The sequence below is a fragment of the Cavia porcellus genome, unplaced genomic scaffold, assembly GCF_034190915.1.
Source record: "Cavia porcellus strain 051 isolate PalLab524CR breed Dunkin Hartley unplaced genomic scaffold, mCavPor4.1 scaffold_7, whole genome shotgun sequence".
NCBI classification, from domain to species: Eukaryota; Metazoa; Chordata; class Mammalia; order Rodentia; family Caviidae; genus Cavia; species Cavia porcellus.
In genome coordinates, this window is record NW_026947490.1 from 24,625,661 (window position 1) to 24,653,505 (window position 27,845).

A 27,845-nucleotide genomic window follows, 5' to 3' on the forward strand; every position below is an offset into this window, starting at 1 on the left:
GATCTAGCCCTTTCCTAATGGTCCTCACTGCCCCAGATCCACTATAATTTGGATTTCTTACCTCACAATCTGCTAATTTAGAATAATACAACTCTCCTCATTCAGATTCTAGTCTCAGTTAAATATCCTACTCCTCTCCAAAAAAAATATCTAATAATTTTTTTTAAAACACCTAGTGAGTGCTCATGCTCCTGTCAGCTCTAGATGAGAGGGACCCTCTGCTTTCTTGCTTGAGTAATCTTAGTCTTTAATTTGGTAGGCAAAAAATGGCTTCATATTTTGAGATCATTTCTGAGAATTAGCTCTCTCCTTTCCCCATCAACAGCTTTCATCTGTCTACCTCAGAACTTTGTCAGAAGAGACTGAGAGGCAGATGCTGAGAATAGGGTCGCTCCCGACATGGTCATCATTGAAGCCTTGTTGGAGGGCCGGAAGGGTGATGTGTTAGCTTTCTGTCACCAAAATAGATAACTGAGACAGTCAGCCTAAAGGGAGGAAGGGTTTGTTCTGCCTCAAAGTGTTGAACGTTTCCATCTGTCTGCTTTTGGACTTGTTGTGGGGCAGCACGTCATGATGGGAGTGTGTGACTGAGTAAGATGGGCTGCCTCATAGGAAGCAAAAGAATGCAAGAGGTGGGGACGGGAAACCCACATTCCCCTTCAAGGGTACACTTTTTTTTTCCTTCTTTTTTTTGGGGGGGGTATTGGGATTGAACTCATGACCTCATGCTTGCCAGGCAGGTGCTTATGCCACTGAGCACTCTTGGTGACCTAAAGATTCCTAGTAGTGCCATGCTTGAGCGTCAACTCATGGGCTTTTGGACTACTACACATACCTGAAACAGTTGGGTGGGACTTGAAGTTCAAAAAGGGATATCTTTTGGAATGGTCTTTCAGGGAAGGCCTCTCTGGAGAAAGATATCTAAGTTCTGTGGGTGGCCCTGGTGGCAGACAGGCTTCTGAGCCTGCACTCTGCAGAGTACATGCTCCACATGTGAAAACAGGGTCTGGAACTCTGTGGTTACTTGTGGGTCCTAGCACAGGGGTGAGAGCAGATGCTCAGGAAATGTGTCTGAGATGGATGAATAAATACACGCACACAGACTTCTGTTCCTAGGTTAGAGAGGAATACTGGAAGTAGACATAGGCGACAGCGGGAGCTAAACTGAGCAGGTGGCCAGTTGCTGTAGTGGTGAGGGGCCGAGGGAGACAGTTACAGAAGTTTTCATGATGGCCCTGCCTTCCGCAGTCCACCTGTGTCCACCTCTGATTTTCACCCATGGTTGTCCCTTGCCTTTGGCCCTCAGATGCAACCTTGAAAGTAAGGCTTCCTTCTTACTCCCTCTTGGAGCTTATAGAGTATACTCTATCTTTTTCTTCCTAAACATTCTGTGTTGAGCATGTTCATAAACACTTGATAAGAAGCAGAACCTTTTCGATTCCCGGTACCAAAAAGAAGAAACAGAACCCTTCTGAGTATCTTGAAAACTAATCACTTAGTGGAAAACCAGACCTAATTTGATTGGATTTGTGAGGTTATTCCTGTGTCACTTTATTGTCAACACCCCTACCTTCTTTTTTTTGTTTGTCTTTTTCCTTTTTATCGTACCCCTACCTTCTTTACCTTAGTTCCCCAGCTGTGGAGACATCCTGCCTAACAGATCTGTTAATGTGCCTGCTCCAGGAGAACCCTGCTTTGGGTCCCTTCCACCCCTTGCACTCAGGTCAAATGCAGAGAGCCGCTCTGCGAATTGAGATCGGGAGATGGTCCAGGGTGAGTCAGTAGCTCACAGTTGACAACTTGGGGTACAGCTTAGTGGTGCAGCACTTGCCTGTCATGCAAGGCCCTAGTTTCAGTGCCCAGCACTGAAGGAAAGAAAAACACCCTCGCAGTTGAATCAGCAGTGATACGGTAAATGAGTGATTAGAGCATGAGCGGTCTTGCGGTGCCATGGTCACCGGAACAGGTGTTTTGGCTTTGCTAGAGGGTGTGCGAGGTGGGTTTGTGCACAGTGGCTGTCAGAATAGAAATCTCACCCTGCACCATCGTAGGTGCTTTATGGATCTAACCTATAAATCCTATCAGCTTAATGTTCTCACTATTCCTGGTGGAGGGGGAGGTACTAAAGATTGAACCTAGAGCTTTTCCATCTCCAGCTCTTTTTAAATTTTGACTGAGGGTCTCACTATGTTGCCCGGCTAAGCTCAAACCTGAGGTCCTCCTGCCTCAGTCTCCTGGAGTGCTGGAATTGTAGGTATATGTCACCATGACCAGCTAGGGAGTTCCATTTTCTGGAGGAGGCTCAAGGATGTTGTCATTTGCACAAGGTCACGGTTAGTGGAAAAATAAGGACTAGCCCAGCAGTCTGGCTCCTCCAGAACTACATCTTCCTTGGTACACTGAACCCATCATCTTGAAAGTGCTCGAGGCTTGAGACAGCCCTTGCAAAGAACAGGTCCTAAAGAGCAGCAGTATAAACTAACCAAGGGCAGTCGTGTGCATGTGGGCTGTGGGGCCTCTGCCAGCGCAGGGAGCCTGGCTGCTTAGGGAGAGCAGCCTCCTTTCAGGTTGTGTTAGAGCTCCTTTTCCACTTGGCATATTTGATGTCTCCTTTGAGTTTTAATGGACAGCCTCGTGCATTGTCTGAAAAGGACAGGGCATCATTTTGCTCTCCCCTGCCCAGCTCAGAACCTGGTACAAAGTCATCACTGATTGTCTATTTCCTAGGTGAATGCGTGGCTCTGTCAGAACTAGAACTTTGTCCTGGAAAATAGCTTATTGGCTAAGCGAATAACTGTGTTTTACGTTTTCCTGAATGTGTGTGCTCCTGTGAGGAGTGGATTTCCAGACTATCCTCAGAGGTATCAAGTCCTCACAAATGAGCTAGCTGAGGAGCAGACTACATTAATTTGGGGGAACCAGAAGGATTGGGACCGAGGTGTCTCACCAGAACAACAGCAGGCGTCAGAAATGAGGTTTTGATGCACGTTTGGCTTCTCCTCCTCACTTGAGCCAGTTTTGGAGACAGCGATTGTGTTGGGGGCTAATTTGTGGCACTGACTTTATTATCCTCCTATTAAAATACTTGGCTTTCTTTGGTGACCTTGGATTTTTTTTTTTCCTCATTTTGGTTATTACATTAAATATAGTCAGATATTTGATTATTTTTATTTTGTGTGGGGATCAAAGCTGGGGCCTTGATTATGCAAGGAAAGCTGTCTGCCATTGACATACATCTCTGGCCCCTAAAATTACAATATTTGAATGTGGTAAATTTAAATCCAGCCTGGGCAATTTAGCAACTTCACATGAAGTTGTCTTAAAATGATCAACAAAGGAAAAGGGGTAGGGATGTAGCTCAGTAGTAGAGTCCTTGCCTAGCATGTGTGAGGAGTCCCTAGGTTCAATCCCTAGTGTTGGAAAAAATTGCTATCCACAATCTTTGAAGCGTTAATTTGATATTCTGTATTTAGATTAAATTTCAGTGTGTTAAGTACTTTAGAGATAGGACATTTGTACAGTTTTGCTTTAAATCCGTGGAGAGCTGCTTGTTCTCTGGCTTCCAGAGTTTGCCTTTTCCACTACTTGGGCAAGTCCTGAGCTTCAGCAGAGACAGCAGCCCGTCATGTGCAGCAGTGGATGTCATCCCCCTGGACTTCAGCAGCCTGAGTTAATTAAAAGGTTCAGATGAAGTTAATCAAGTTTGGAACGCTAATTTTGTGCAGTGTTTTGATACAATTCAATGAGTCATCTTTTGGCAGAGGGCTCTGCATCCCTGGCTGTTTGATCTTAACGGACCGGCTTTATAATCTGTGAACTGGTAGGGAGGTGCTCTTCAGAAGTGCAGAGTCAACAGCAGTGTGCGCGCGTCTGGCTATTTGGGAGCGGTGAAAACAGAACAAAGAGGAGAATTTAATAAGCAAGAATTCGTCATGGGCGAGGGTCAGTCCAGAGGCTGCTGCCTTTCTAGAACACAGGCTTCTCCCTGCCCCCTCCACCCTTCTAACTGGAGTGCTGACATTTAAAAAAGAGGGGGAAAGACAGCTTCTGTTTGCCTTACTGAAATAAGTGACCCAGCTGACCGGTGCCCTGGCCAGTAGCCCCAAGAATACTTCAGATGTGGTCATTGAGCTATGTGGCTGGTGCCAGCCTGCCGGTCCTCAGCCAAGCGCACTGCACTGGAGCAGGCCAGGTGCCCGGAGAAGTCTGGGGCCAGCTGTGCAGCCACCTTCCTGCTGCTCAAGGATGAAACCACTATTTCTCTTGGATGAAACCACTTTTGCTCTCTGAAGACTGATGGGCAGAGTTTACTTCATATCTCTGCCTGCACTGCCTGTTCTCTGAGTGCATAGTCCCAATGAATGCACCCATTGTAAGAATTCGTGCCCCATCTGGAAAGTGCATCTGACAAAAATGTGGTCAGTTTGGGGCCTTTTCGGGATGGGGACAGAGAGCCAGACCACTTGGCCTCTGTGTTCCTGCACGGGCCCGCCATTTTCCTGTATCGCATTACAGGTTAGAAGTCAGTCCTGAGTTTACTTTCCTGCCTTGCTACTCCACGATTGCTACTCCACTGAGTGAACAGCCACTCAGTGTCTGAATCTGTGCTCCCTCTACCGTAGAGGGGTAGTGGGACTGATTGGCCTCAGCAGGCTGTTGTGAAGAAGAACTGAGCATCCATACACGCCTTGTATTCGGCATGGTGCCCGGCACGTAGTGGGCATTCTGACACTCTGGACTCTACTGCCAGAGCTGTACTTTCCAACCGTAAGATGAAAGTTCTGTGGTAAAGGCAGAAAATAATTATCCGTATTTCTTGGTCCCTTGTGGCAGTTGTGATTTCTGTCTCTGTGACAGGGAAATGAGAGGCTCGTGCAGGAGCTGCTGACATAGCATTTCTGCTACTGTCCTCAGCCTAGCAACTTGTAAGCAAATAGCCTTACTTGGTTGTGCCAAGCCGCTAGGCCTTGGGTTGCATGGTACAAGCAGCCTACACTTATTCTCCCGCCGAGAGTCCACACAGTCCAAATGGATCATCCTCAGGGGCTGGAGCTACCAACTCAGTGGCACAGCACCTGCCTGACAAGTGTGGGTTTGTGAGTTCAAGTCCCAGTACCAAAAGAACCTCAGAAAACAAAACAGAAAACTCAGTACCAAATGAAGCATCCTCTGCTGTGGCTAGACTGAAACAGATTTCCAGATTTCGTTGTTTTTGCAAGATGCTCTGGAAGGAGGCTTGCGCCAAAACAGAGAGCAGCTGCCACTCCCACAGTCTTTGTCCATCAGTCCTCAGATGCTTGCCGGAGTGCATTTCCCACAGATCAGGACATCAGCCCTGTATTTATGAGTTAGAGGTTCTATTTAGGTGATGACACCTCGAGTCAGCACCCAAATTGTCATTAGCTTGAGTTGTTTGCCAAGAGGACAGGTGGCACAAGGACTTCGTAAGTTGTATCTCTGAAAGAGAAAGATTCCCAGACAGCAGACAGGATTGAGAATGAACAGATATCCTGGAGTGTTAGGGATGCAGAATCATTCATGGGGCATGAGCAAGTTACTAGACCTAGGGCTTCCCCAAGCATTGGCATTGAGGAAAATGCAGCCCGGTAGATTGTGGCTTCTTTTACTGAGGCCTCTGGTTGCTTTGTGAGTTCTGTGCTGTGATTTGTTCTGATGACCATCACTTTAGATGCAAGAGAACCATTTCTCTCACCATTGTCCTACACATGAGTCTGCCTGCCAGATGTGTGCTTAGGCGAGGCAGGCTAGGTAGATGATGAGTCTGAGCCTTTTGCAGAACAGTTGTCAACCCTGGCCGCTCATTGCTGAAAAGTCTCACTGTGGTTCAGGGTGGCCCTGGGCTCACTTTGTAGCCCTGGCTGGTCTCCAGCTTGCAACGATCCTCCTGCCTCAGCCTCGCAAGTACTCAGATTGCAGGCATGTATAATCATACCAGCCAAATGCTTGGACTTTTAAAAATCCACATAGCAGGGCTGGAGATTTAGTTCCGTGGCTTAAGTACCTGTCTGGCAAGCTGGCAAGCACAAGGTCATGAGTTCAATCCCCAGCACCAAAAAAAAAATCCACATAGCAACTTCAGATTGCTCAAGTTTCAGCCTACCTTAGTTTTTAGGGAAGAATCACTGTACTAATTGTGTAATTTGAGTTAGTTCACTTTTTCCATCAGTAGATGCTAGTGAGACTTCAATGAAAGTACTTGGAGAACGGCTTGAAGTACTATCCTGGAGCACCCAGGGCTAGGGCCTTGTTGCTCATCCATGTGTCTCAGCTTCCATTGTCATAGCCTCACCCCAGAGACTAGACTCAAGGCAAGTTGTCCCTCCGCTTTGGGAGCACAGAGGGAACAATGCCTGGCCACCACCTGGGACCAGGTTGCTCCAAAATAAGGAGCTTTCGTTGTCACAGAACATTGTGTTGTGTCGTCTTGTGTTATACCCTGGGCCACTGTATGCACAGGTATAACTGCTAGTAAGTGAATAGGAAGGGATTTGCTGGGTCTGGAGGTCATAATGGATTGTTTGTATGTGAGTATTGCTGCCTTCCCTCTATTGCTAAGGATGAGGTGCAGTGGCAGTAGCATGTGTTTGTATCCTGGTCAACTGGATCATGTTTCTCTAGGGGCTTTTTGTTTAAGCTAAAAGTTTTTAGGGGAGGGGAAGCTAAGAGTTTTAATCATTTTTTTTTTTTTTTTGGACACAGTTTCACAGGCTGGCCTCAAACTTACAGCAATCCTCCTGCTTTTGCCTCCTAAGTACTGGGATTACAGGCATGCGCCACCACGCCCAGCAAAAGCTTTAATTTTGGGGATGTCTCCTTACACATAGCTCTGACTTAAAGATAATCAGAACTTTTCATCTGGTTCACAGCCAAAATTAAATGTCCATTTCTGAGTTGACATAGTCTTCTAATGACCCAAGTCTGAGAATTTGGCCAGCTTTTCTGGCTGAAGCATCTCTTTGAACTGATGCCTAGAATGCATGCCTCTTGCTCCTGACCTCTTCTCAGGCCATAGTTGGGGCCTTTGCCCTCCTCCCCCACCTACCCACACACTCCTGCCACACAGACACTTTAATCACTTGCTGAGGTGTCCTCAGAGAAGCCTTAGCTGAAGCCACACGATAGATGGTTAGACTCTCATCATACTGTCACAGCCAGTTTGTTTTTGTGTTTACTGGACTAACTGGATTTATTGGATAAATGAAGTACATTAGCTTTTTGATTAATGTACTACTTCCTATAAGAAAGAAAGATGTTAGCTGGATGTAGTTCCACAGACCTGTGATCCCAGCACTGCAGAGGCTAAGGCAGGAGGATTGTCCTGATTTGGAGGTCAGTCTGAACTATGTACTGAAGCTCATCTCAGAAAAAGATAGAACAAAAGAAAGGTTTGTACTAATATGGTTTGGACAATTAAATGCTGATATCTTGTACTCTGAGTAATTTAAAGATAACAACATGAAGTATGTTAACCATTGTTACCCTCATTATCTTGTTTTGATTTTTTTGTTGTTTATTTCTCTTTTAAGATTAAAAAAAGAGAGAGGAAAAGAAAGATAGGTAGATAGATAGGTGTGAGTGGTGTTTATAAGCATTCATTTTAACAAAATCAGCTTTACAACTTCGTTTCTTTTCCCTGTTTCCAGTGCTTCTGAAATTCCGCACAGATAAAGGAAGAGATCCTGGTTCGGATACCTATGGGGAAGATTCAGAGTTGCTGCTTCACATTCGAAATGATGTGCTTGACTCCCTGGGTGTGAGCCCTGACCTACTTCCTGACGACTTTGTCAGGTTGGTCTCAATGTTTCTCAGAGTTTAGCCTGGACAGATAAATGTCAGTGTCCAGAATTTGCCTTGACTTGGGGAGACCTTTCATGGAGACTTAGCATTCTGAGAATTCCCTGTCCAGCATTCTGTCAGCCCTAAACCTATTGCGTCTGTCCTGGTATGAAAATAAACAAAATATAAAAGAGATTCAGGTTCTGTTTTTGACAGGGATAAAAGTACATTCTCATGATTCAAAATTCAAGTCAGGCTGGCTGTGGTGGTGCATGTCTGTAATCCCAGCACTTGAGAGGCTGAGGGAGGAGGAAGATTGCCACAAATTCAAGGCCAGCCTGGACTACACAGTGAGTTCAGACCAGGCTAAACTACATAGCAAGACCCTGTCTCTCAAGGAAACAAAATTCAAGGAAGGAGCCAGGTGTGGTGGTGTGGAACTACAAACCCAGCACTTCCAGAGGACAGGAGGATCACAAGTTTGAGTCTAGTATGAGTGAATTAATGAGACATGAGGGGGCAGTATAGGATACGTTAACACTATCCCGTCCACATCCTTTTTACTTTCTGTTGTCTTTCGGGTGCCACTTCCTGATGAATGGATAATGTCTTTTCTACAACTTTGAATGCATGTTGAGCTGGGATATATTTGTTTTGTGTTTGTTTGTTTGTTGTGGTGCTGGAGATTGAACCCATCACCTTCAAACTAAGGTATATCCCCAGTAATTTTTTAGTTTTTCAGACAGGATCTTGCTAAATTGCCTTGACTGGGCTCAATTTTATAATCCTCCTGTCTCAGCCTCTGATAGTACTGAGATTTAGGCATGAGCTACCACAATGGACTCTGGCGTGGTACTGTGCTCTGAACCATGGCCTGCTTGCGGGGGCTTAGGCTTTTATTGTCACAGAACATTGCAGTGTGTCGCCTTGTATTACACACTGTGGACACTGTGTGTGCAGGTGTAACTGCAGAGGAATGGAGTTGTTGGGTCTGAGGGGTAAGGCAGGTTGTCTGAGCGGGAAGTGCCACTTTTCCTGGGTTGCTAACCTATCAGTTTCTATCTCCAGGTTCTCAGCATCCTTTCCCCTTGGATATTAAGGGTGCTTTCACCTTACCTTTCTGGTCTGCTCTGTACAGAGTCGGGCTTGGGATTGGATTGAGATCAAATGGTGACCAGATTGTGAGCTCCTTCCAAGCAATTCTGGGATCACTTGCTCACTCTGCCTCCAAGAACTTCCCAAACTGCTTTGTAGTGCCTCCAGGTTATAGCTGCAGTTGATTGAGCAGTTGTTACATGCCAGATAGCAGGACAGTTGCTTTATGCCCACAGACTCTTAATCCTCACATCCTCACAATGCATTTTATAGGTGAGGAAACCAAATCTTGGAGGAGTTAAGCAACCAGTCTATAAAGTTGTGTAGCTAGTAGCAGCAGCTTCCTATGGTGAAGACTTCTTGGACTTTACCTGCCCAGCTGCATGTAATTGCTAATTGCCTCAGGTCTCTCTTACATTGTATGTTATTTTCCTATTTAAATTTAAGTTAGGAGGGGCTGGGGATTTAGCTCAGCGTCATAAGCGCCTGCCTTGTAAGCAGGCAGTCGTGAGTTCAATCCCCAGTACCAACCAATAAAAAGGAAAAAGACAAAAAAAGAAAGAGAGAGAAAAATTTAAGTTAGGTTTTTTGGTTTGTTTTTATTTTTTGAAACAGGGTCACACTGAATATTCTAGGGGTTGTTGGTGTGCACCACCATGCCTGACTGCTTACAGTCTCTTGGGTTGGTGGTCCTTTTTTTTCCCCCTTTCCACTTTTTAGTATGGAAGATTGAGCTCAGGGCCTTAAACTGAGCTAGTGATTTTTTTTGTTTTTGTTTTGTTTTCATACAAGGTCTCACTGAGTCACTAAGTTGTCCAGGCTAAGCTCAAACTTGTGATCTTCCTGCCTTAGCATTCTACAGTACCGGGATTCAGCTGTGTGCTACCATGCTACACCTCTGGCCTTCCTTAGTGCGTATATGTTTGTGTTTGTTTTAACCCTGTCTCAAAAAGACTAAAAAAAATCAGTTTCTTCTTTCCTAGTGCCTTTCTTTACTTCCAGCTGGGAACCTTTTGTTTTTGGTACCAGAGGTCAAACTCATGACCTCATGCTTGCCAGGCAGGCGCTTATGCCACTGAGCTGTATCCCCAGTCCCTCTCTGGCCAGCACCAAAACAGCATTGGTCTTTGAACCAACTGCAGAACCCTGAACCACAAAGCCATTGTAAAACTAAGCAGCAGTCTATATAGTGCTTTTGTAATACTGTCTCCATGAGGTCATGGGCTGGTGACATTAGAAGTCTGGATGGGACCCTTGTCCTGTGCTAAGTTAGCCAGGTGCTCATTTCTCGGTACAGGAAGTACCTGTATATAAGAAGCCATTGTCTGCTCTGTGTTTCATGGCAGAAGATGGGACAAGGTCATGGGGGGCTTCGGTTGCAGCTGACCCACCCCAGTGGTCAGCAGGCTACAGCTGCCAGTGTACCTGGTGCTGGATGTCCAGCGTGAGCACACAGCTGAGCGACTCATTGGGCCATTTACAGTGATGAATGGGCCGGCTCACCCCCACCGGCCTAATGAGATGCTGGCCAGTTTTTCCCTCCTTCCCTGCCCACCTCCTGTGGAAGCTGCTTTCCCACGTCTCGGTCTCATGTGCTCAGGGCTCCAGCTCGATTGCTTGATAAGTAAGAGGTGATGGGCAGGCTCTTGAAACCCCGTCTGTGGACAGACTCAAGAGGGCCCACCATGGAGTAGGGTGCTGGTGAGGAAATGAGCCACCGTCTTGCAGCTGAGCTTCCACCCTCCAGGAGGGAAAGCTGTGCCCAAGCCTCTGTTCCCGTCATCTGCCTGAGGTCTGCCTGCCCGCGTCTTTGCCTTAACATTATTTATTCTCTCCTTGGCGTTACTGCTTTCCATATTATGAAATGACAGATCCCCATATCTAGGAAGTGTAAAGTGGAAGAAAGAGTTCAACTGTAATTCCAGCCACTGCTGCATTTCTGAGTCTAGGGTCAGAACTTTTCTTTGTATATGTAATCATTTTTTCTCTGTTTAACTATCAAAACAGACCGAATTATCTGCATGTTCTTTACTAGTTTTTTTCCCAGCATATCATTTACCTGTCTATGTAAATAGAGTCATGCTAGTTGTCTCATTGTTCATTGTCTAGATATGAGTGTTAACTAATATCTTACTAGTTAACACAAAAGTTTTTATTGTGTTCCAATAGTAACAGATACTTGATAAACATTCTTATCTTAATTTATATATATGGCATAATGTACATTGTATTTAATTTTTTGTTATGGTAAAGTATATATAAATTAACCTTTTTAACTTTTTTGTGTGTATGAGTGATACTGGGGATTGAACCCAGGGTGTTTACATTGAGCTACATCCCTAGCCCTTCTTTGTGTCTGTTTTTTCAGGCACAGTCTCACCAAACTGGCCTCAATTGTGATTGTCCTGCATTAAGGCTCCCAAGTAACTGAGATTACAGGCATGCACCACCACAGCCAGCTTTATGGCTCATTTTTAAAATTTTGCAATGGGGTCAATCCTCTGTATTTAAAAAAGGTTTCATCATGCCAGAAACTTCCCTCATGGTGCCGTGTGCCATCCTGTAGCCACTTCCCTATTCTCCTGCTCTCTGTAATTCTGCCTACTCATAATATGAGATAAATGGGATCATAGATCTATGGTCTTTGGAGCCTGGCGTCTTTTGCTGACCTTAGTGTATTTGGAATTTATTCATGTTATGGTATAAAACCAGTAGCTCATTCTTTTTATGTGTTGTCTGCTTACTAGATGAAGGATGTTTGGATTCTTTGGGATCATTATGACCAAAGGCATTCTAAACATTCACCTCATTCTTGGGGGAAAGGGTTGAGACAAGGTCTTGCTATGTAGTTCACACTGGCTTTGAATTTCCTATGTAGCCCATCCAGCCCACAGCTATCTCCCTGCCTCAGCCTCCCAAGTGCTCAGATTATGAGCATGTGCCACCATGCCTGGCTTTTGCTTCATTTTTCTCCAAAACATTTATCATGAACTGATTTATGTACTTGACCCTTTGGTTTGGTTTGGTTTGGTTTGGTTTGGTTTGGTTTGGTTTGGTTTGGTTTTGTTGAGACAGGGTTTCACTGTGCAGTTCAGACAAGCCTTGAACTGACTGTAGCTCAGGAGGCTGAGGTAGGAGGATTACCACGAGTTTGAGGCCAACCTGGGCTACTAAGGAGGCCCTGCCTCAAAAAAAAAAAATTACTGAGTGTGCAGTTGAGTACACTGAGTTCAATCTCCATGTCAGGAAGAAGGGAAAAAACAATTCTGTGTAAAAACCTCCTCTGTTGTTGAGGTGTTCGGTGAAAGTGTATTAGTCCCCAAGATGACCAGTTTTGGGACCAGGTGACAGTAGCAGCTACTACATGTCCTCTGGATGCGCCACCCTGGCCCTACAGGGCAGTTCCCGCAGGTGGTGCAGGCCCCAGGTTGGGCAGCTTATTTGTGTTAACACAGGCCTGCGCCCCGTCACTAGCTGCTCAGCTGGGAATAGTGGCGGAACCAGCCCCGCTCTGGTCAGAGCAGAATTGCGAGAATGTGACCGGGGCTGTGAAACATCTGATACTTGTGGACCTTATTTTTAGGAAGCACAGATACAATCTTCCCTTTTACTTTAAAAAGAAAAAGTGTGTGAAAGAATTCCTTCTCGCCAAAGTTCAGAGGTCTTTTCCATCCACTCCCGGACCTCGGGTCACACTGAATTTTCATGCCAGCGGGGACATCTAAATGGAGCAGTGCTCATCCCAAAGAGCCCAGAGTATATGTCTGCAGACGTTATCGCGCCCACTGCCCGCCACCACGCCTCACCTGTGCTGACTTTGTCTGCAGGTACTGCTTCTCCGAGATGGCCCCGGTGTGCGCTGTGGTTGGTGGGATCCTGGCCCAGGAAATCGTGAAGGTAAAGAAAGTAGCTCGTGCGTGCACCATGGCTGAAGTTGTCGGAGGGGTGTGCAGATTGACCTGGGAGCTGCCCTTCTCTCACCCCACCCAGCTTTGTCTCGTGTCCTGCCTGTCCTTCTGTCCTGTCCTGGAGCCAGTCAGCAAGGGTCCAACAGAGTCATCGGTTTCTCTGCTGCTCACAGCACTGCCATCCCCATGTAAGAGGAGGACACTAAGGCCCCGAAATCGGCTTCCAGAACTTCCGCCTGTCACCATGGTGTCAGAGCCCCTTCTCTAACCCATCTGCCACTGGCATCTAGAGAGGAGGAATGTGGGTGTCTGTGCTCTTCATAGGGCCCCACAACCAGCAGCTAATTAGTGCAGCTCTTCGGTGTCTTCTGGAATGTTCAGCTTGCTAAAACTATTGCATTCCCCACAGTGGATCTTACTTCCTTGGGGGACCTTGCTATTTGCCCTGTAGTGCTGCATTTGCCTTTGGCTGGGCTGAGTGTGAGGCTCAGTGGTTCTGAATGTGTGCATGTCCCGGGTCAGACCCCAGAACCGCGTTTCATTGCCCTCCATAGATTCTTTTTTTTTTTTTTTTTTTTTTTAATCAGTACTGGGGATCGAACTCATGACCGCCTGCTTGCAAGGCAGGTGCTTATGCCACTGAGCTAAATCCCCAGCCCCCTCCATAGATTCTTGACTATCTTGGTTGATGGGTAGTAATCACCTTTCCTGCTTGGACAGTCACACCTGCCTCAAAGAATTCCTCTGGATGCAGATGTGTCACATTCAAACTTAGCAGGCTGGTTTGCTTGGAGTCCAGCTCTCATCGCCGTGTCTAAGACGTGGAGACCCTGGACTCAGTTTGACATTTGCACCACCTTCCTTTACTCCTCTTTTCCCCATTTCCTTGCAGAGCCCTTCCTTTGCTGAAGTCTGACCTGCTGTGTGTCAGAGGCACCCAGGAAGGACAACAGGAGTGGAGTGTGCGGTGGCTGAACCATGTCCATCCCCACAGCTCAGCTCAGCCCTTGGCAGCCAAAGTCAGTGTGTGCCTGGCTCAGGTCGTAGCAGCTGTTCAGAAGGCTGTTTGTAGACAGCTCAGGAAAGAGAGATGGGAATGGAAAACCATGCTGGGGAAGGAATTTTCATAGCCTATAATGATGACATCATCACCAGTAACAGTAGAAATTACTGCAAGCCTCCAGTGAACTATCAAAGTTAGTGTAAACATGTTGTATCTCATGATGGCACTGTGAGGTGGGAACTCTTGCCACTCTAGTTTACAGAGAAAGAATTGAGGTAGAGAAGTGGTAGTCCAGGTGTGGTGGTACGCACCTGTGGTCCCGGTACTCAGGAGGCTGAGGCAGAAGGGTCAAATGAGCTCAAGGCCAGCCCAAGGTACATCGTTACATAGTGCAACCCTGTCTTTAAAAAAAAATCCTAGGGCTAGGGATTTAGCTCAGTGGTGCAAGTGCCTGCCTGCCAAGCATGAGGTTGTGAGTTTAATCCCTGGTACACACACACACACACACCAAAAAAACAAACGCTGGATAAATGAAGCAGTAGAAAACCGAAATGGTGCCAGTTACTCAAGGGGCTGAGGCAGGAGGATCATAAGTGTGAGGCCAGTCGGGGCAATATAGATGCTGCATCAAAAAAAAATCCAACCCAAAAAAAAACTCATTAGGGGCTGGGGATTTAGCTCAGCGGCATAAGCACCTGCCTTGAAAGCAGGCAGTCATGAGTTTGATCCCTGGTACCGATAAAAAAGAAAAAGACACACAAAAAATAAAAATAATCCAACCAGGCAAGCAGCAAGAGATGAGTGGGGCTCAGTGCTGGAACCTGTGCTCACATGCATAAGGCCCTGCTCTTGATCCTTAGTGCTGCAGAAAAGTGGCCCTCCGGCATTTGTGCTGTGTGGCCTGGCTCCTGGCCTGTGTCCTCACCTGGCAGTCAGACCTCAGGTGTCACCCAAGTGGGCCGGCGTCCCAAGCTCAGCCTGACCACAGCCCACCCCGGACGTCCCGCTCCAGCTTCCCTGGGGGTGGAAGTAGGAGGCCAGAGCAGGTGGCCTCGACCCCCAGTGGCTTCTCTGTGTCCCAGGCCTAATACTGCTCCCTCCTTCCTGCCCACTGCAGACAGCTGTCACCCAGCATCTTGTTTCTGTTTTCCAAGGAAGCAGTGTTCTCTGCATTCTTGGTTGCTGGGTGTGTTTGGAATCTCCTCTGACCCCATCTTGCTAGGAAGCACTTTACACTTTGCCCCGTTCACCTCATGCCCTGCTCTCATCCTGCCGCTCCCCTTGGCCCCTTGTCTGCAGCCAGCTGGCGAGAGGGCCCTGCCCTGAGGGCCTCATCTCACTATAAGAAGGAAGCATCGGAGCTGAGGACAGATGGACAGGCTGTTCACTTGGGATGGTCTCTTGTTTCCTTCCTTCCTTTTATTCTTCCATCTACCACTGTGGTCACACTCCCAAGCCATAGCTGCCCTTGCTTTCCCTCCATCCCTGGTCCCTGGCAGTCTCCCTGCCCAGTGCTGAGGTGAGGGCAAAGGCAGCAGCTACCTGGGACCCTGAATTAGAATCTGGCTGAGGCTGAGCATAGTGTCACACGCCTGGAGTCCCAGCTTGAACAGCTACAGCGTGAGCGTCCCTGGGGCCCGGAGTTGCAGGGTGGCCTGGAAGTACAGTGGGAGCCATCTGTTCGTGTGATTATGATCATCAATCAACAAATGTAGGAAATGGATCATCTGTAGCTTTGCTCCTAGAACCTCCAGCCGTGGTTCACTAGGCATCACACCTGCCCGAATGTGTGGCCCCCTCAGATCTATTGGTGGTGCACCCCAGTCTCTGTTAATTATAGCAAGCCCCTACCTATGGAGAATTTAGTATGTGCCAGGCCTGCCTCACATTTTATCTTCGGAATTTCTAGCAGGCAGAGAGGCAGGTGCTGTTATTTTTCCGTTCTGTAAGCAAGCCTCTTCTGGTTTTTTTTGTTTTTTGATAACAGGTGTTGAACTCAGACCTTATGCTTGCCGGCAGGTGCTTATGCTGCTGAGCTAACGCCCTAACCCTTTTTTTTCAAGACAAGTTCTCTCTGTGGGGTTCAGGCTGGCCATGAACTCACTGTGTAGCCCAATCTGGCCATGAGGGAGCCCTCCTGTTCGTCCCTCTGAGGGCAGAGATCAGGGCCACGCACCACCTCAACTAGCTGCAAGCCGCTCTGATCCAGGCTTTGAGAACAGGGGCCTTCGAAGTACCCGGGATGGAGCAGATGCCCAGCATTTTGCTCACCTGAGTAATCAAACCCGTACCTGAGATAGACGGCATTGAGGTGGGGACCTTGAAAACAACTAGCGACAATGCTCCCAGGAGCCATTAAACTGCACTGGGAGCTGTGTGGGGATGTCCTTCTCCCTGGATGGGGGCTTGTGGTAAAGCTTCATCCTTTTGGAAGTTCACTATCTCATTACAACCTTGCGATCACCTACTAACCTACTCATTAGAAAAGTGTGTGCACACATGGGCCTTACAAGCTGCCACGAAGCACAGCTCCAAGGCACTCCCACCAGCCTCGTCTTGTCTCCACCCTGCATGGACAGCTTGGAGGGCTGGGCGCACTGGTGCATGCCTGTCATCCCAGCACTTGGGAGGCTGAGGCAGGAGGATGGCCAGTTCTGCTCAACTAAGCAATCTAGCAAGACTTTGTCTCAAAATTTAAAGAGGCTCAGGTTTCCACCCTTCATACCTAAAAAAACAGCAAAACAAATGCTGGTAAAGCAGTTCAACTCCTCAACAGAATGAGTAGAGTCATTCCAGGGACCTAACCTACCCCCTCAGGGTACCATGCTGTCCACGGCTAGAGGGCACCACTTGCCCAGGTGCAGTCCTCGGTAACCATCCCTGCTGCTCGCCCACCTGGTGGCGCTACTTCATGCTGCCTGCTGCATGGGATGTTTATGGGAATTGTGTTTTAACCCTCCATGCAGTGTCCTTGCTCTCACTGGATGTAGCAAAGGGCCAAGCAGGCACTTATGCCACTGAGCTACATTCCTGGCCCAAAAGTAAGATTCAGAGAAGTTAAATGGCCCCATAATGGTGCACACCTGTCATCCCAGCACTCAGGAAGCTGGGGCAGGAGAATTGCTATCATTTTGAGGCCAGCCTGACATACATAGTTCAAGGCCAGCCTGAACTACATAGGAAGACCCTGTCTCCAAAGAAATCCAGTGATATGCCTGGACACACATCTGGTAAGGGGTGGAGCAGAGACATGACAAGGTTGTACCCTAGATACGGTGGCACACCAAATACAGGCGTGGAGCAGGGTACTGTAGCACACATGTGAGGAGGCTAAGGCAGAAGGCTCCACCTCAAAAACTAACAAAGCCGTTTCCTTTTGACATTGCTACACAGCCCCTCTAGAGCAAATTCTGTGCCATTTGAGAACCTTTACCAGCTAAGGACAGCTCGGGTTTTCACCTTTGCTCAAACTCCCAAGAGAGGGTTGCTGTTGCCCACATGCCCTCCACAGGGCCTTGGAGCTGAGCTAACTCCCTTTGGTTTTCTTCCCCAGGCTCTGTCGCAGCGGGATCCCCCTCACAACAACTTCTTCTTCTTCGACGGCATGAAGGGGAACGGGATCGTCGAGTGCCTGGGCCCCAAGTGAGCCAACACCTAGCCCTCCGCCCTGGGATGTGACTAAACCATGTCCCCATCCCCAGGAAGGCATAGTGAGGTCACCAGCCCGGGGCAGGTTACTGGCCCGAAGCTGGAGCTGGAGCTGGAGCTGGTGCCACCTCTGCCCCAGCGCTGCTCAGGACCTAGGCTCCAGACGCTCCTGGAGCATGGTCTGGGACATACCCTTGGACATCACCTCCCTGCCCGCGCCTCTGGGCCATACCTGGACTTCCTCCCCGAGATGAGTGCAGCCTTAGGTGAGGAGTAAGGCCTGAGCCGAGGGATGCTCCAGCAAAACCCGCACCACTGACAGGTGCCGCAGGGGGCCAGCCAGAATATCCGTCCTCCGCATCCCCAGAGTATGCACCCTGGAAAACAACAGGTGGCTCTGAACTGGGTGCAACTTGCTTGGGTTTGGGATTAGTGAGTTCCAGCCGGGAGGAAGAGCCCGGCCGACAGCCCAGTGCCCGCGGCAGTGCTCTGCTCACCCCTCATCCGCAGCTGTCAGTGTTGTGCGGATTTTCTACATGGTTGTTTAACAAGGAGTGATAATAAAGTTATTTGTTTTACGCTTTGTGTGTTTTTCCAGTTGAAAGCTGCCTGGGTATGGGCCTGGTGTTGCCCTTTTAAACCTACAGAAATGTCACTGGCTGCACTTGTGCAGCTGAGCTTGGAGTCCCAAATTTTGTAGTGCACCTACCAGTGGCTGTGCTCCCAGCTCCCGGGCCTATGGGACCCTTGCAGAGGCCATGCTGGCTGCCTGTGTAGTGAGGGAGTCAGGGTAAGACTGCCCCTTCCTGTCAGTGCAGCCTGCCCTAGGTGGGCAAGTGACTGCACTGGGAGAAGCAGCTGCAGCCCTGCAGCGCGGCTGGAGGGCCTCCCTCTGGGCGCCGTCAGCATCAGGGGTGGCATCAGGGTCGGTAGTTTGATTGCTACTTGACATTGAGGTCTTTTGAGATTGTAAATGAGTAAAGTCTTGGCTTTGCACTGCAGCCACAAGGGGGAGGCAGTGGGCCTAGACAGTGGCAGGATTGTGGCCGCCTCCAGCGCTTTACAAACTTTCCACTTTCTGCCTGCAGAGTGCTGCAGAGACAGAGTGGCCCAGAGAAGACCCCAGAGTGGGTGGGAAGTGGGGCAGGCAGTGCAGGAAGCCGCCAGCCCCAGTTGGGAAAGAGTGAAGTTCAAATTATACCCCGAATTCACGGGTTCACATTAAACAGGTTTTCCTCACTTCCCAGGAGGGGCTCATCTACCTGGGGCTGGGGCCCAGTGCACAAGGCCTTCATCTCTGATTCCTGTAGGAACAACATTGTTAAGTACTTAAGGTGCTGAGGTCATTGAACTCTCAAAACCAGCTAATGAGCTGGACATGTGGCCCACACTATAATCCCTTGGGCGGCTGAGGCAGGAGGATGGTGGAGCTTGAGGCCAACTGGATGTAATGGACTTTTACAAAATGCTGCTCTGCCTTCTGTGGCCTCCCCAGCAAGCCGACCCTTTTCCAGCTCTTGCACTGACTTGGTAAATGGAAATGGGTACATCCCAAGCTCCATACTGAAACTCTTTAGGATGCCAAAGTGAATCTTTGGTTCAGTTGGCAAGTCAGGAGTTCAGTAACTAATAACTAGTAGCTTAGTGCCTGGCACCTTTGAAATTACTTCCAAAAAAAAAAAACCAGGGCTGGGGATTTCGCTCAGCGGCATAAGTTCCTGCCTTGCAAGCGCGCAGTCGTGAGTTCAATCCCTGATACCGGTAAAAAAAAAAATATAATGAAATTACTTGCGTTTTGTAATTGCTCAAACCCCACTGCACCCCCTCCATGAAGGTTGGCTCAGAGCAGAGGGCCTCACCCACGAACAAGGGCTGGCCTGGGGCTGACAGCAGACTCATTCAGTTCAGGTTTCCTGTTAGGCTTTGTGGCATACACAACCCTGATGCCCAGGGGGCATCTCGGGCCCAGCAAATGCTGGGCCAAGGCCTTTGGGTGAGTCCAGAAGGACAAGAGGATTTTCTTTTTAAGCCTGCAAAACAGTTAAGCAATATACAATCAAGCAGTAAAAAGATTCCCTCGGGGGCTGAGGATTTAGCTCAGCGGCATAAGCACCTGCCTTGCAAGCAGGCGGTCGTGAATTCGATCCCCGGTACCAGTAAAAAAAAAAAAGATTCCCTCTGGCAGACTGTTCATTGTGGGCCACAAAATAGGAGCAACTGCTGGGCTGGGTAGCACATGCCTATAATTCCAGCATGCAGGAGGCTGAGGCAGGAGGGTCACCTAAAGTTCAAGGCCAGTCTTGGCTACATAGTTCAAAGCAAGCCTGAGCTACATAGTGAGACCCAGTCTCCAAAACAGTAGAACCAGGGAAAAGCTCAGCACATAGCACCTGCCTGGCAAGCATGAGGTCATGAGTTTGATTCTTGGTACCAGAACCAAACAACAAAAAGCTGACCTCTCAATTCATAAGTGTTAGACAAGGTGCTTCTTTTTGCACATGTTAACTGGGCCCATTTTCATTTCTCCCAGAGGTCACCCCTGACAGCTGGAGAGTAAATCCTCCCAGACATTCTGCCACTTAGCTGAGTGCCTTTGGGCGAGTGAGTCTTTGGACCTCAGTGGCTGCCTCTGTGAAATGGGTATGATAGAGTACGTGCTGAGGCTGGGTTGGCTCAGTGCTACACCATGTGCTTAGGGTGCAGAGCCTTTGGCTTCAGCAGTCAGACTGACCTGGAACCCTGGGGGAACCTCACTGCCTGCCAAAGCCTCACCTCCCAACACAGCCCTTACAGAGACACCTGACTTTATCTTGTGCTGCTGAGGATTGAACCCAGAAGCACTCTGCCTCCCAGCTAGGTCTCCAGGCTTTTTACGTTGAGACAGGGTTTCATTCAGTTGCCCAGGCTGGGCTCAAACTCCTGCTTTAGCCCTCCAAGTACTTGAGATTACAGCCACATGCTTCCATGCCTGATTTGGGGGATATTTAGACCCAAACCATGACTATTTTATTGCGACAGCTTTTCCCCATCCCTGTTCGTGTTTATTTTTGAGAAAAGTCTCACTATATAGTTGAGGCTGACCTTGGACTAGTGGCAGTCCTGCTACCTCAGCCTCCCAAGTGCTAGGATTACAGCTGTGTGCCACCACTTCTGGCCCTCCCCATTTCTATCTTGGAGATCCTCCTTAGCGTTGTGCAGCAAATGCTACCACCCGAGTGTGTGTGTGTGCCCATGTGTGTGGGGCCAGGATCTACTGTTTTGCACTTACTAATCCAGGGCTGTGCTGCTGAGCTAAAGCCCTGCACCCACACCTGTATTTGATAGTCTGCTGTTCATTGATGTTGAGCTGTGCCATTTGTGTCACTAAGAAAGACTTCTCCAAGACCCAGTTCCAGCGTTAGTGAATAAACATATTGTAGGTGTCCTTGTTTTCCAGAAGACGGGGAGGGGGGACAGTGGGGCCCAGCAGGAAGAATAGTTGCCAAAAAAGAGTAGGGTGGTACCATTTCACAGTGACAGAGCGAGTCAAACCCAGGAGTGTTTTACCACTAAGCTGCATCTCCAACCCTTCTGTAATTTCACTTTTTTTTTTTTTTTTTTTTTTTTTTTTGTCTTTTTCCTTTTTGTCTGTACCAGGGATCGAACTCACGACTGCCTGCTTGCAAGGCAGGCGCTTATGCCACTGAGCTAAATCCCCAGCCCCTGTAATTTCACTTTTTAAAATCTGAAATAGAAGCTTGCAAGCTGCCCAGGATGGCCTCAAAATTGGGATCCTCCTGCCTCAGCCTCCTGGGTAGTTGGGAATACAGGCATGCACCACTGTGCCAATTAAATTTCTTTTACATGTTACTGTTTCCATAGTTCATTTGTATCTTGTACCAAGCCGCAGGTCTTATAAAGATACACAGTAGCATTTTCTTTTTCTTTCTTTTTTTTTGTATGGTGCTTGCTAGGCAGGCACTGCTTGGCAGTAGTATTTTCTTTTCTTTTCTTTTCTTTTCTTTTTTTTTTTTTTTTTTTTTTTGTCTTTTTTTGAGACGGGGTCTTACTATGCAATTCAGGCTGGCCTTAAGCTCACTTTGTAGCCCAGGCTGGTCTTGAACTCAATGATCCTCCCACCTCAGCCTCCTGAGTGCTAGAATTACAGGCTTGAGCTACCACGCCCAACAGCAGTAGTATTTTCTAAGGGAGGAAAACAGGTACACAGGATGACCATTGCAGGATGCAAACATCTGGAGGCAGAGCAGGGTTACCAGTTCCAAGTTTGAGATAAACTGCCTAGAAGTTGCTGTTTGCAAGAAGTGATACTGACATGGGTTTTGATTTTTTTTTTTTTTTTTTTTTGGTCTTGTTGAGTCAGGGTCTCACTATGCAGTTCAAGCTGGCCTTGAGCTCACTTTGTGGCCCAGGCTGGTCTCGAACTCACAAGGATCCTCTCACCTCAGCCTCCTGAGTGCTGGGATTACAGGCATGAGCCACCAGGCCCAGGAAGGGCCCACAGTGGTGCTGAAGGCCTCACTGTCTGAGCCGCTGGGTCTCTCCTTCTGTGTTCTGAGACCACTTAGCACCTTGGTTCTGATGAGAAGGTGGTACCAATGGCCTTAACATTTTCTTTTCTAGCAGCCTGTTGGATATTTCAGATGACATATGGCCTTCTTGGGAACTGTCCTTGGGTCTCTGCCTCTTAGGATCTAATCTAGGTGGTGGGGGTGGATTCCCTGCTTTCAGTCCTCGAAAATGACAGTTCTATGAGAAAGGAAGAGCCAGGCACAGAAGTGCACACCTGTAATCTTAGCACTTGGGAGGCTAAGGCAGGAGGATCGCCATGAGTTCAAGGCCAGGCTGAAATACATAGTGAGACCCAGTCTCAATCAAAATGTTAAAATCTGAATTGTAGCTCCGTAGGAGAGCACGTGCCTGTTTACGAAAGGCCCAGAGTCCAAACCCCAGCACCAAATAATCTGTTTCTGGTAACCATCTAACAGAAAAATCTTCCTCCAGAAAATAAATATAGAATATAAATTCTAGACAAGTGAAAAATAGAAAACTGCTTGGGAGCTCCTAACACTTTTTTTTTTTTTTTTTTTTTTGACTTTTTCCTTTTTATTGGCACCAGGGATCGAACTCACGACTGCCTGCTTGCAAGGCAGGCGCTTATGCCGCTGAGCTAAATCCCCAGCCCCCCTTTTTTTTCTTTTAAGACCAAAACCATTTCATTATTTAAATCTAGATTTGTAGTTTCTAAAACATTGATTCATAGATCACAGATCACCATCATGTTACATGTGTACCAGCAAAAACAAAAGACCAAGGGAAACACTGCATTTCTACATGGATTTTGTTTGTCTGTTTTTTGAAAGAGACTTGCTGTGTAGCCCAGGCTGGCTTTGAACCCATGGCTGTCCTCCTGCCTCAGCCACAGGTGTGCACCACCGCATCTGGCCCAAAGCCTTTCCGAGTGAAAGAAAGCAGGTGGATTTTTGAAGAGTTGAAAATTCTAAGAGCCCAACACTGGGTGGGTTGGGTTTTGTTTGTTTTTCCAACAGTTTTATCCTGAGGAAGTAAAGCTCAGAAAACCACTGCCTCACGGCATGGAGAAGCAGAGGTTGAAGTCCAGAGTGACCATGGCTGCTGAGAGCAGCGGGTCGGGGACAGGAAAGAAGCCACCCAGGGAAAGCTCAGAGCAGGACTGAAGGCGACGGGGTGTAGCTATCACACCCCCCACAGGGTCCTGCAGTTTCTGCTACCAAGCATATCAATGCACTTTGCAGGAAATTAACAGAATCCAGGGGACCTGTAACACTACATTCATGATATCTGGGACATAGTTCCAAATTGTTTGACGTACACAGAATCAGGAAAGTGTGATAGAAAAGTAAACCAAGCTGTAAGACTGAAGTCAGTAAGACTGAAAATAGGGCTGGGATGGGGGCTGGGGATTTAGCTCAGCGGCATAAGCGCCTGCCTTGTAAGCAGGCAGTCATGAGTTCGATCCCTGGTACCGGTAAAAAAGAAAAGGACAAAAAAAAGAAAGAAAGAAAAAGAAAATAGGGCTGGGGTTTAGTTCAGCGATGAAAGTGCCTGCTTGGCAGACTTGAGGTTGTGAGTTCAATCCCCCGTACAAAAAAAAAAAGACTGAAAAATAGAGGATCTGAAATAAAAAATATATTGAGTGGACCCAGTGGCAGAAAGGACGTAAGGGAGAAAAGAATCAGTGAACTGCAGATAGAGGAACAGAAATTATCTCATCTAAGACTGGGAGTCTTGGTGCACACCTGTCATCACAGCACTTGAGGCTGAGGCACAAGGATCTAAAGGTCAAACCCAGTATGAGCAATGTAGTGAAGCCCTCTCTCAAAACAAAAACAAAACAGTTATCTAGCCTGAGAACTAGAGGAGGCTGAGGTGGGGGAGGATTGCAAGTTTTGTTTTGGTTTTTTGAGACAAGGGATCCCCTAGAGTGTGGGCTGGCTCTGAACTCACTTCAGAGGAGATCACAAGTTTGAATTCAGGTTGGGCAAGCTAGCAAAACCTTGTCCCCAAATAAAACATTTGAAAAGGGTAAATACGAAGGGAACTATCTAGACACATCATACTCATATGAAAACTAAGAATGAAGAAAAGGCTCAAGAGTCACCTGATAAAAATGACATTGTCACCTGAGAACTGTGGCCCAAAGGTTTCGGGATCCCTCATCACAGTGATGGGGGCTAGAAGACAGGAAAACTCTCTTTAAAAGCGCTGAAAAGAACTGGCAAAGGGCTGGGGACGGGGCTCAGCCCCCTGGGCCCTGGGTTCAGTCCCCAGCAAGAAACAAAACAACCTGTAGGGGCTGGGAATTTAGTTCAGTGGCGTAAGCGCCTGCCTGACAAGCGCAAGGTTTTGTTTGTTTGTTTGTTTTTTGTCTTTTTCCTTTTTATTGGTACCAGGGATTGAACTCAGGACAGCCTGCTTGCAAGGCAGGTGCTTATGCCGCTGAGCTAAATCCCCAGCCCCAAGCCCAAGGTTTTAAGTTTGATCCTGGTACCAAGGGGGGTGTAAGCAGTGAAAATATCCTTGGAGACACTGAAGTAAAATGAAGAAAATTTGTTGCCAGCCAAAATATAAGAAATTCTATTGGGGGGCTGGGGATTTAGCTCAGCGGCATAAGCACCTGCCTTGCAAGCAGGCAGTTGTGAGTTCGATCCCCGGTACCGATAAAAAGGAAAAAGACAAAAAAAAAAAAAAAAAAGGAAATTCTATTGGAGCTGGAGGTGGCGGCACTTGCCTGTAATTCCACACTTACAAGGCTAAGGCAGGAGGATCCCTGTGAGTTTAAGGCCAGTCTGGGCTACATAGCCAGGCCCTGTCTCAAACAAAGCAAACAAAAAAATTCTAATGCAGCTGGCGCCTTGGCAATACTATATAATCCAGCACCAAGGGAGGCTGAGGCAGGAAGATGGAAAGTTCAAGTCCTGCCAGGTCAATTTAAGGAGATCTTATCAAAAAAATAAAAAAGGATGGATGAAAATCCTAATGGAAACTTTTCATAGAGAAATAATACTTTGGGGTCATGGAACTTCAGCATGGATTTAAAGAGTGATAGAAATGGAAAATGGAGAAAAGGAAGTCACTTGTTCCTAATTTCATTTTTTGCTTTTTTTTTTTTTTTTTTTGAAACAGGATCTTACTATGTAGTATAGGCTGGGCTTGAACTCAGAGATCCTTCTGCATCAGGCTCCCCAGTTCTGGGATTACAGGCATGTGCTGCGACATCCAGCCTAGTTTTAGTTTTTCTGAGACAGGGTCTCACTATGTTGTCCATGTTGAATTTGAATTCACAGTGATCTTTTCTCCCCAGCACAAGGACAAAAGTTGTTCTATTGTCTCATGGCGACAATACTGTTTCAGATGTAATAGGGGTGGCAGAGTGAATGGACCTGTACACCATAAGGGTTCCTAAATTATACTTGAAAACTGTACAATATTAACTCTGAATAGATTATAAGTGCTAAGGATATTTTTGTTTTGTTTTGTTTGGGCAGATGTATTTTTTTTTTTTTTTTAATTTTTAAAGCTGTGCTAAAAACATCCTAAGGCATCCAAATTTTTTTAAAAAGACAAATTTATAAAAAAAAAAAAAAAAAAAAAAAAAAAGCAAAAAAAAGGGGCTGGGGATTTAGCTCAGCGGCATAAGCACTTGGCTTGCAAGCAGGCAGTTGTGAGTTCGATCCCTGGAACCGATAAAAAAAAAAAAAAAAAGACAAATTTATTTGCGAAACTACACATAAAACTTGTGCTTGGCTAGTTTATGTGAGGCTCTGGGTTCAATCCCCAACACTGCAAAACAATAATGGTGGTGGGCCGGGGGATTTAGCTCAGCAGCATAAGTGCCTGCCTGGCAAGCGCGAGGTTGTGAGTTTGATCCCTGGTGCCACAAAAAAAAAAAACAAAAAACAATAATGATGGTAATAATTTTTGATGCTGCAAACCAAATTTTTGTTTTGTAGTTTTTTGTTTTTGAGACAGGGTTTCACTGTGTAATTCAGACTGGCCTTAAACTCACTCTGTAGCTCAAGCTGGCCCTGAACTTGAAGTGATCCTCCTGTCTCACTCAGCCATCCACAGTGCTGGGATTCCAGTAATGTTTCATGGTGGAATTTAAGTACTCCAGGTTGCCTTCCATTGGTCCCATTTTGGTCCCCATTTCCCTCACCCTGCTCTCCCTTGGATAACTTGAATATTTTTTAGAATTTCACTTAAATTTGCTGGGCGAGGGACTAGGGATTTGGCTCAGTGGCATAAATAAGCCTGGCTGGCAAGCACAAGGTCATGAGTTCGATCCCCGGTATCACAAAAACAAAGAAACAAACAAATCTTTTGGGTGAGGTGTTGCGCTACTGTCATCCCAGCACTCAGGAGGCTGAGGCAGGAGAATCACCATGAATTTGAGGCCAGCCTGAATGATACAGTGAAACCCTGTCTTAAAGCAAAAATAGAAACAAACAGAAGTGGTGAAGGCATGGGCAACCCTTCCGGGCCCCTCCTGTCTCTCTCCAGCTATTCCTGTTCCCCTTTTTCCCCATGAATTTTCCTACTCTTAAAAAAATAGAGGAGGAGCTGGGGATTTAGCTCAGTGGCTTAAGCACTTGCCTTGCAAGTGTGTGGTCGTGTGTTCGATCCTTGGTACCAATTAAAAAAGAAAAAGACAAAAAAAAATTTAAAAAAATAGAGGGGCTGGGGATTTAGCTCAGCAGCATAAGCACCTGCCTTGCAAGCTGGCGGTTGTGAGTTCAATCCTTGGTAGCGATTAAAAAAAAAAAAAAAAGGATGCAATGAAAGCAAAGAATTTGGGAATCCCTCATTAACAATTCCTGACCCCAGGTAACTGAAAGCGACTGCAGGAATGAGGGCGCTGCTGCCACACTGAGGTGCCCTCTCCCGCACATACATGTGCTGCTAAGGGAAGGACGTGGAGCGGGCAGCCACTGCCGCGGGCACAGAACTCTGCTTGGTCCTGCCAGATTCCTCTCCGTGCCTGGCTTGCGGACTCAGGGCCGCCTCCTCAAGGTCCCCCATAGAGAGGTACATCCAGAAAGCCGCCAGGCAGGTCGTGGTGGCACATGCCTGTAATCCCAGCACTCAGGAGGCTGAGGCAGGAGCATTGCCACCAAGTTCAAGGCCAGCCTGGGCTACAGTATAGTGAATGCCTGTTAAAAAAAAATACCTAAGTGCCTACCTAGCAAGCTCCATGTTGTGAGTTCGATCCCCAGCACCAAAAGCAATAAAATAAAGGGCTGGGGATGCAGCTCAGCAGCACAGCACGCCTTGCCTGGCAAGTGTGAGGTCGTGAGTTTGATTCCCGGTACCAAAAAAAAAAGGATGAAAGAAAGAAAAAGCAGCTGAGCTGGGCTCAGGATCAGTGTCCTCATGCATTTTGTGCCCTGATCCTCTTGGGCCAGTGCCAGTCCAGCATAGAAGAGGGTTCAAGGACAGCATTCAGCTCCCATCTGTAACCTGAATTCACCACAGGCTGCTCCTGGCAGCGAGAGAGGCCTCAGGGCAGCTGTGAGGCGAAGCCCTGCTTGGCTCTGGCTTGGGGTGCACCTGCAGCCAGAGGGGCCAGAGGGGCTAGAGGGGCATGGGCTGTTCCCCAGGGGCTCCGGCATTCCCGCCTCTGCATGGGCAGCCGGGGTGTCCTGGGAGCTTGAGCAAGTCATAGGCCATCAGCTATTTCAGATGCCGGGCTCCAATGACACCCTGGACCCGGTGGGACAGAGGCAGCCCAGGAAATAAGAACCCTGCCCCTCACACAGCACAGCCAGCTACCCCTCCTGCTGAGTTCCCTGAGCCCAAAGGGGCACCTGTCCCAAATCCCAGAACACAGAATGGGGAAGGGAAGCAGTAAACTCATC

The 27,845-nt window shown here is 47.6% G+C and overlaps 1 protein-coding gene and 1 long non-coding RNA gene across 3 annotated transcripts in view; one reads left to right on the plus strand and one right to left on the minus strand.

Moving 5' to 3' along the window:
• Positions 1 to 18,029, plus strand: part of Sae1 (SUMO1 activating enzyme subunit 1) — a 62,909-nt gene extending 44,880 nt beyond the window's left edge. The window contains exons 7-9 of one of the 2 annotated variants that reach the window (XM_013146929.3): positions 7,665 to 7,809; positions 12,720 to 12,789; positions 17,357 to 18,029. In XM_013146929.3, coding sequence (XP_013002383.2) covers positions 7,665 to 7,809; positions 12,720 to 12,789; positions 17,357 to 17,449 — 308 coding nt within the window. In that variant the 3' untranslated portion in view covers positions 17,450 to 18,029. The remainder of the gene's footprint in view (positions 1 to 7,664; positions 7,810 to 12,719; positions 12,790 to 17,356) is intronic. The other variant, XM_063252965.1, reaches the window with a different exon arrangement.
• Positions 3,527 to 5,284, minus strand: LOC134476880 (uncharacterized). Its single transcript, XR_010048666.1, has 3 exons — positions 5,155 to 5,284; positions 4,944 to 5,079; positions 3,527 to 3,665 (listed from the first exon to the last, which is right to left on the minus strand). It is a non-coding gene; the product is annotated as an uncharacterized LOC134476880 (long non-coding RNA).
• Positions 18,030 to 27,845: the final 9,816 nt, after the last annotated feature.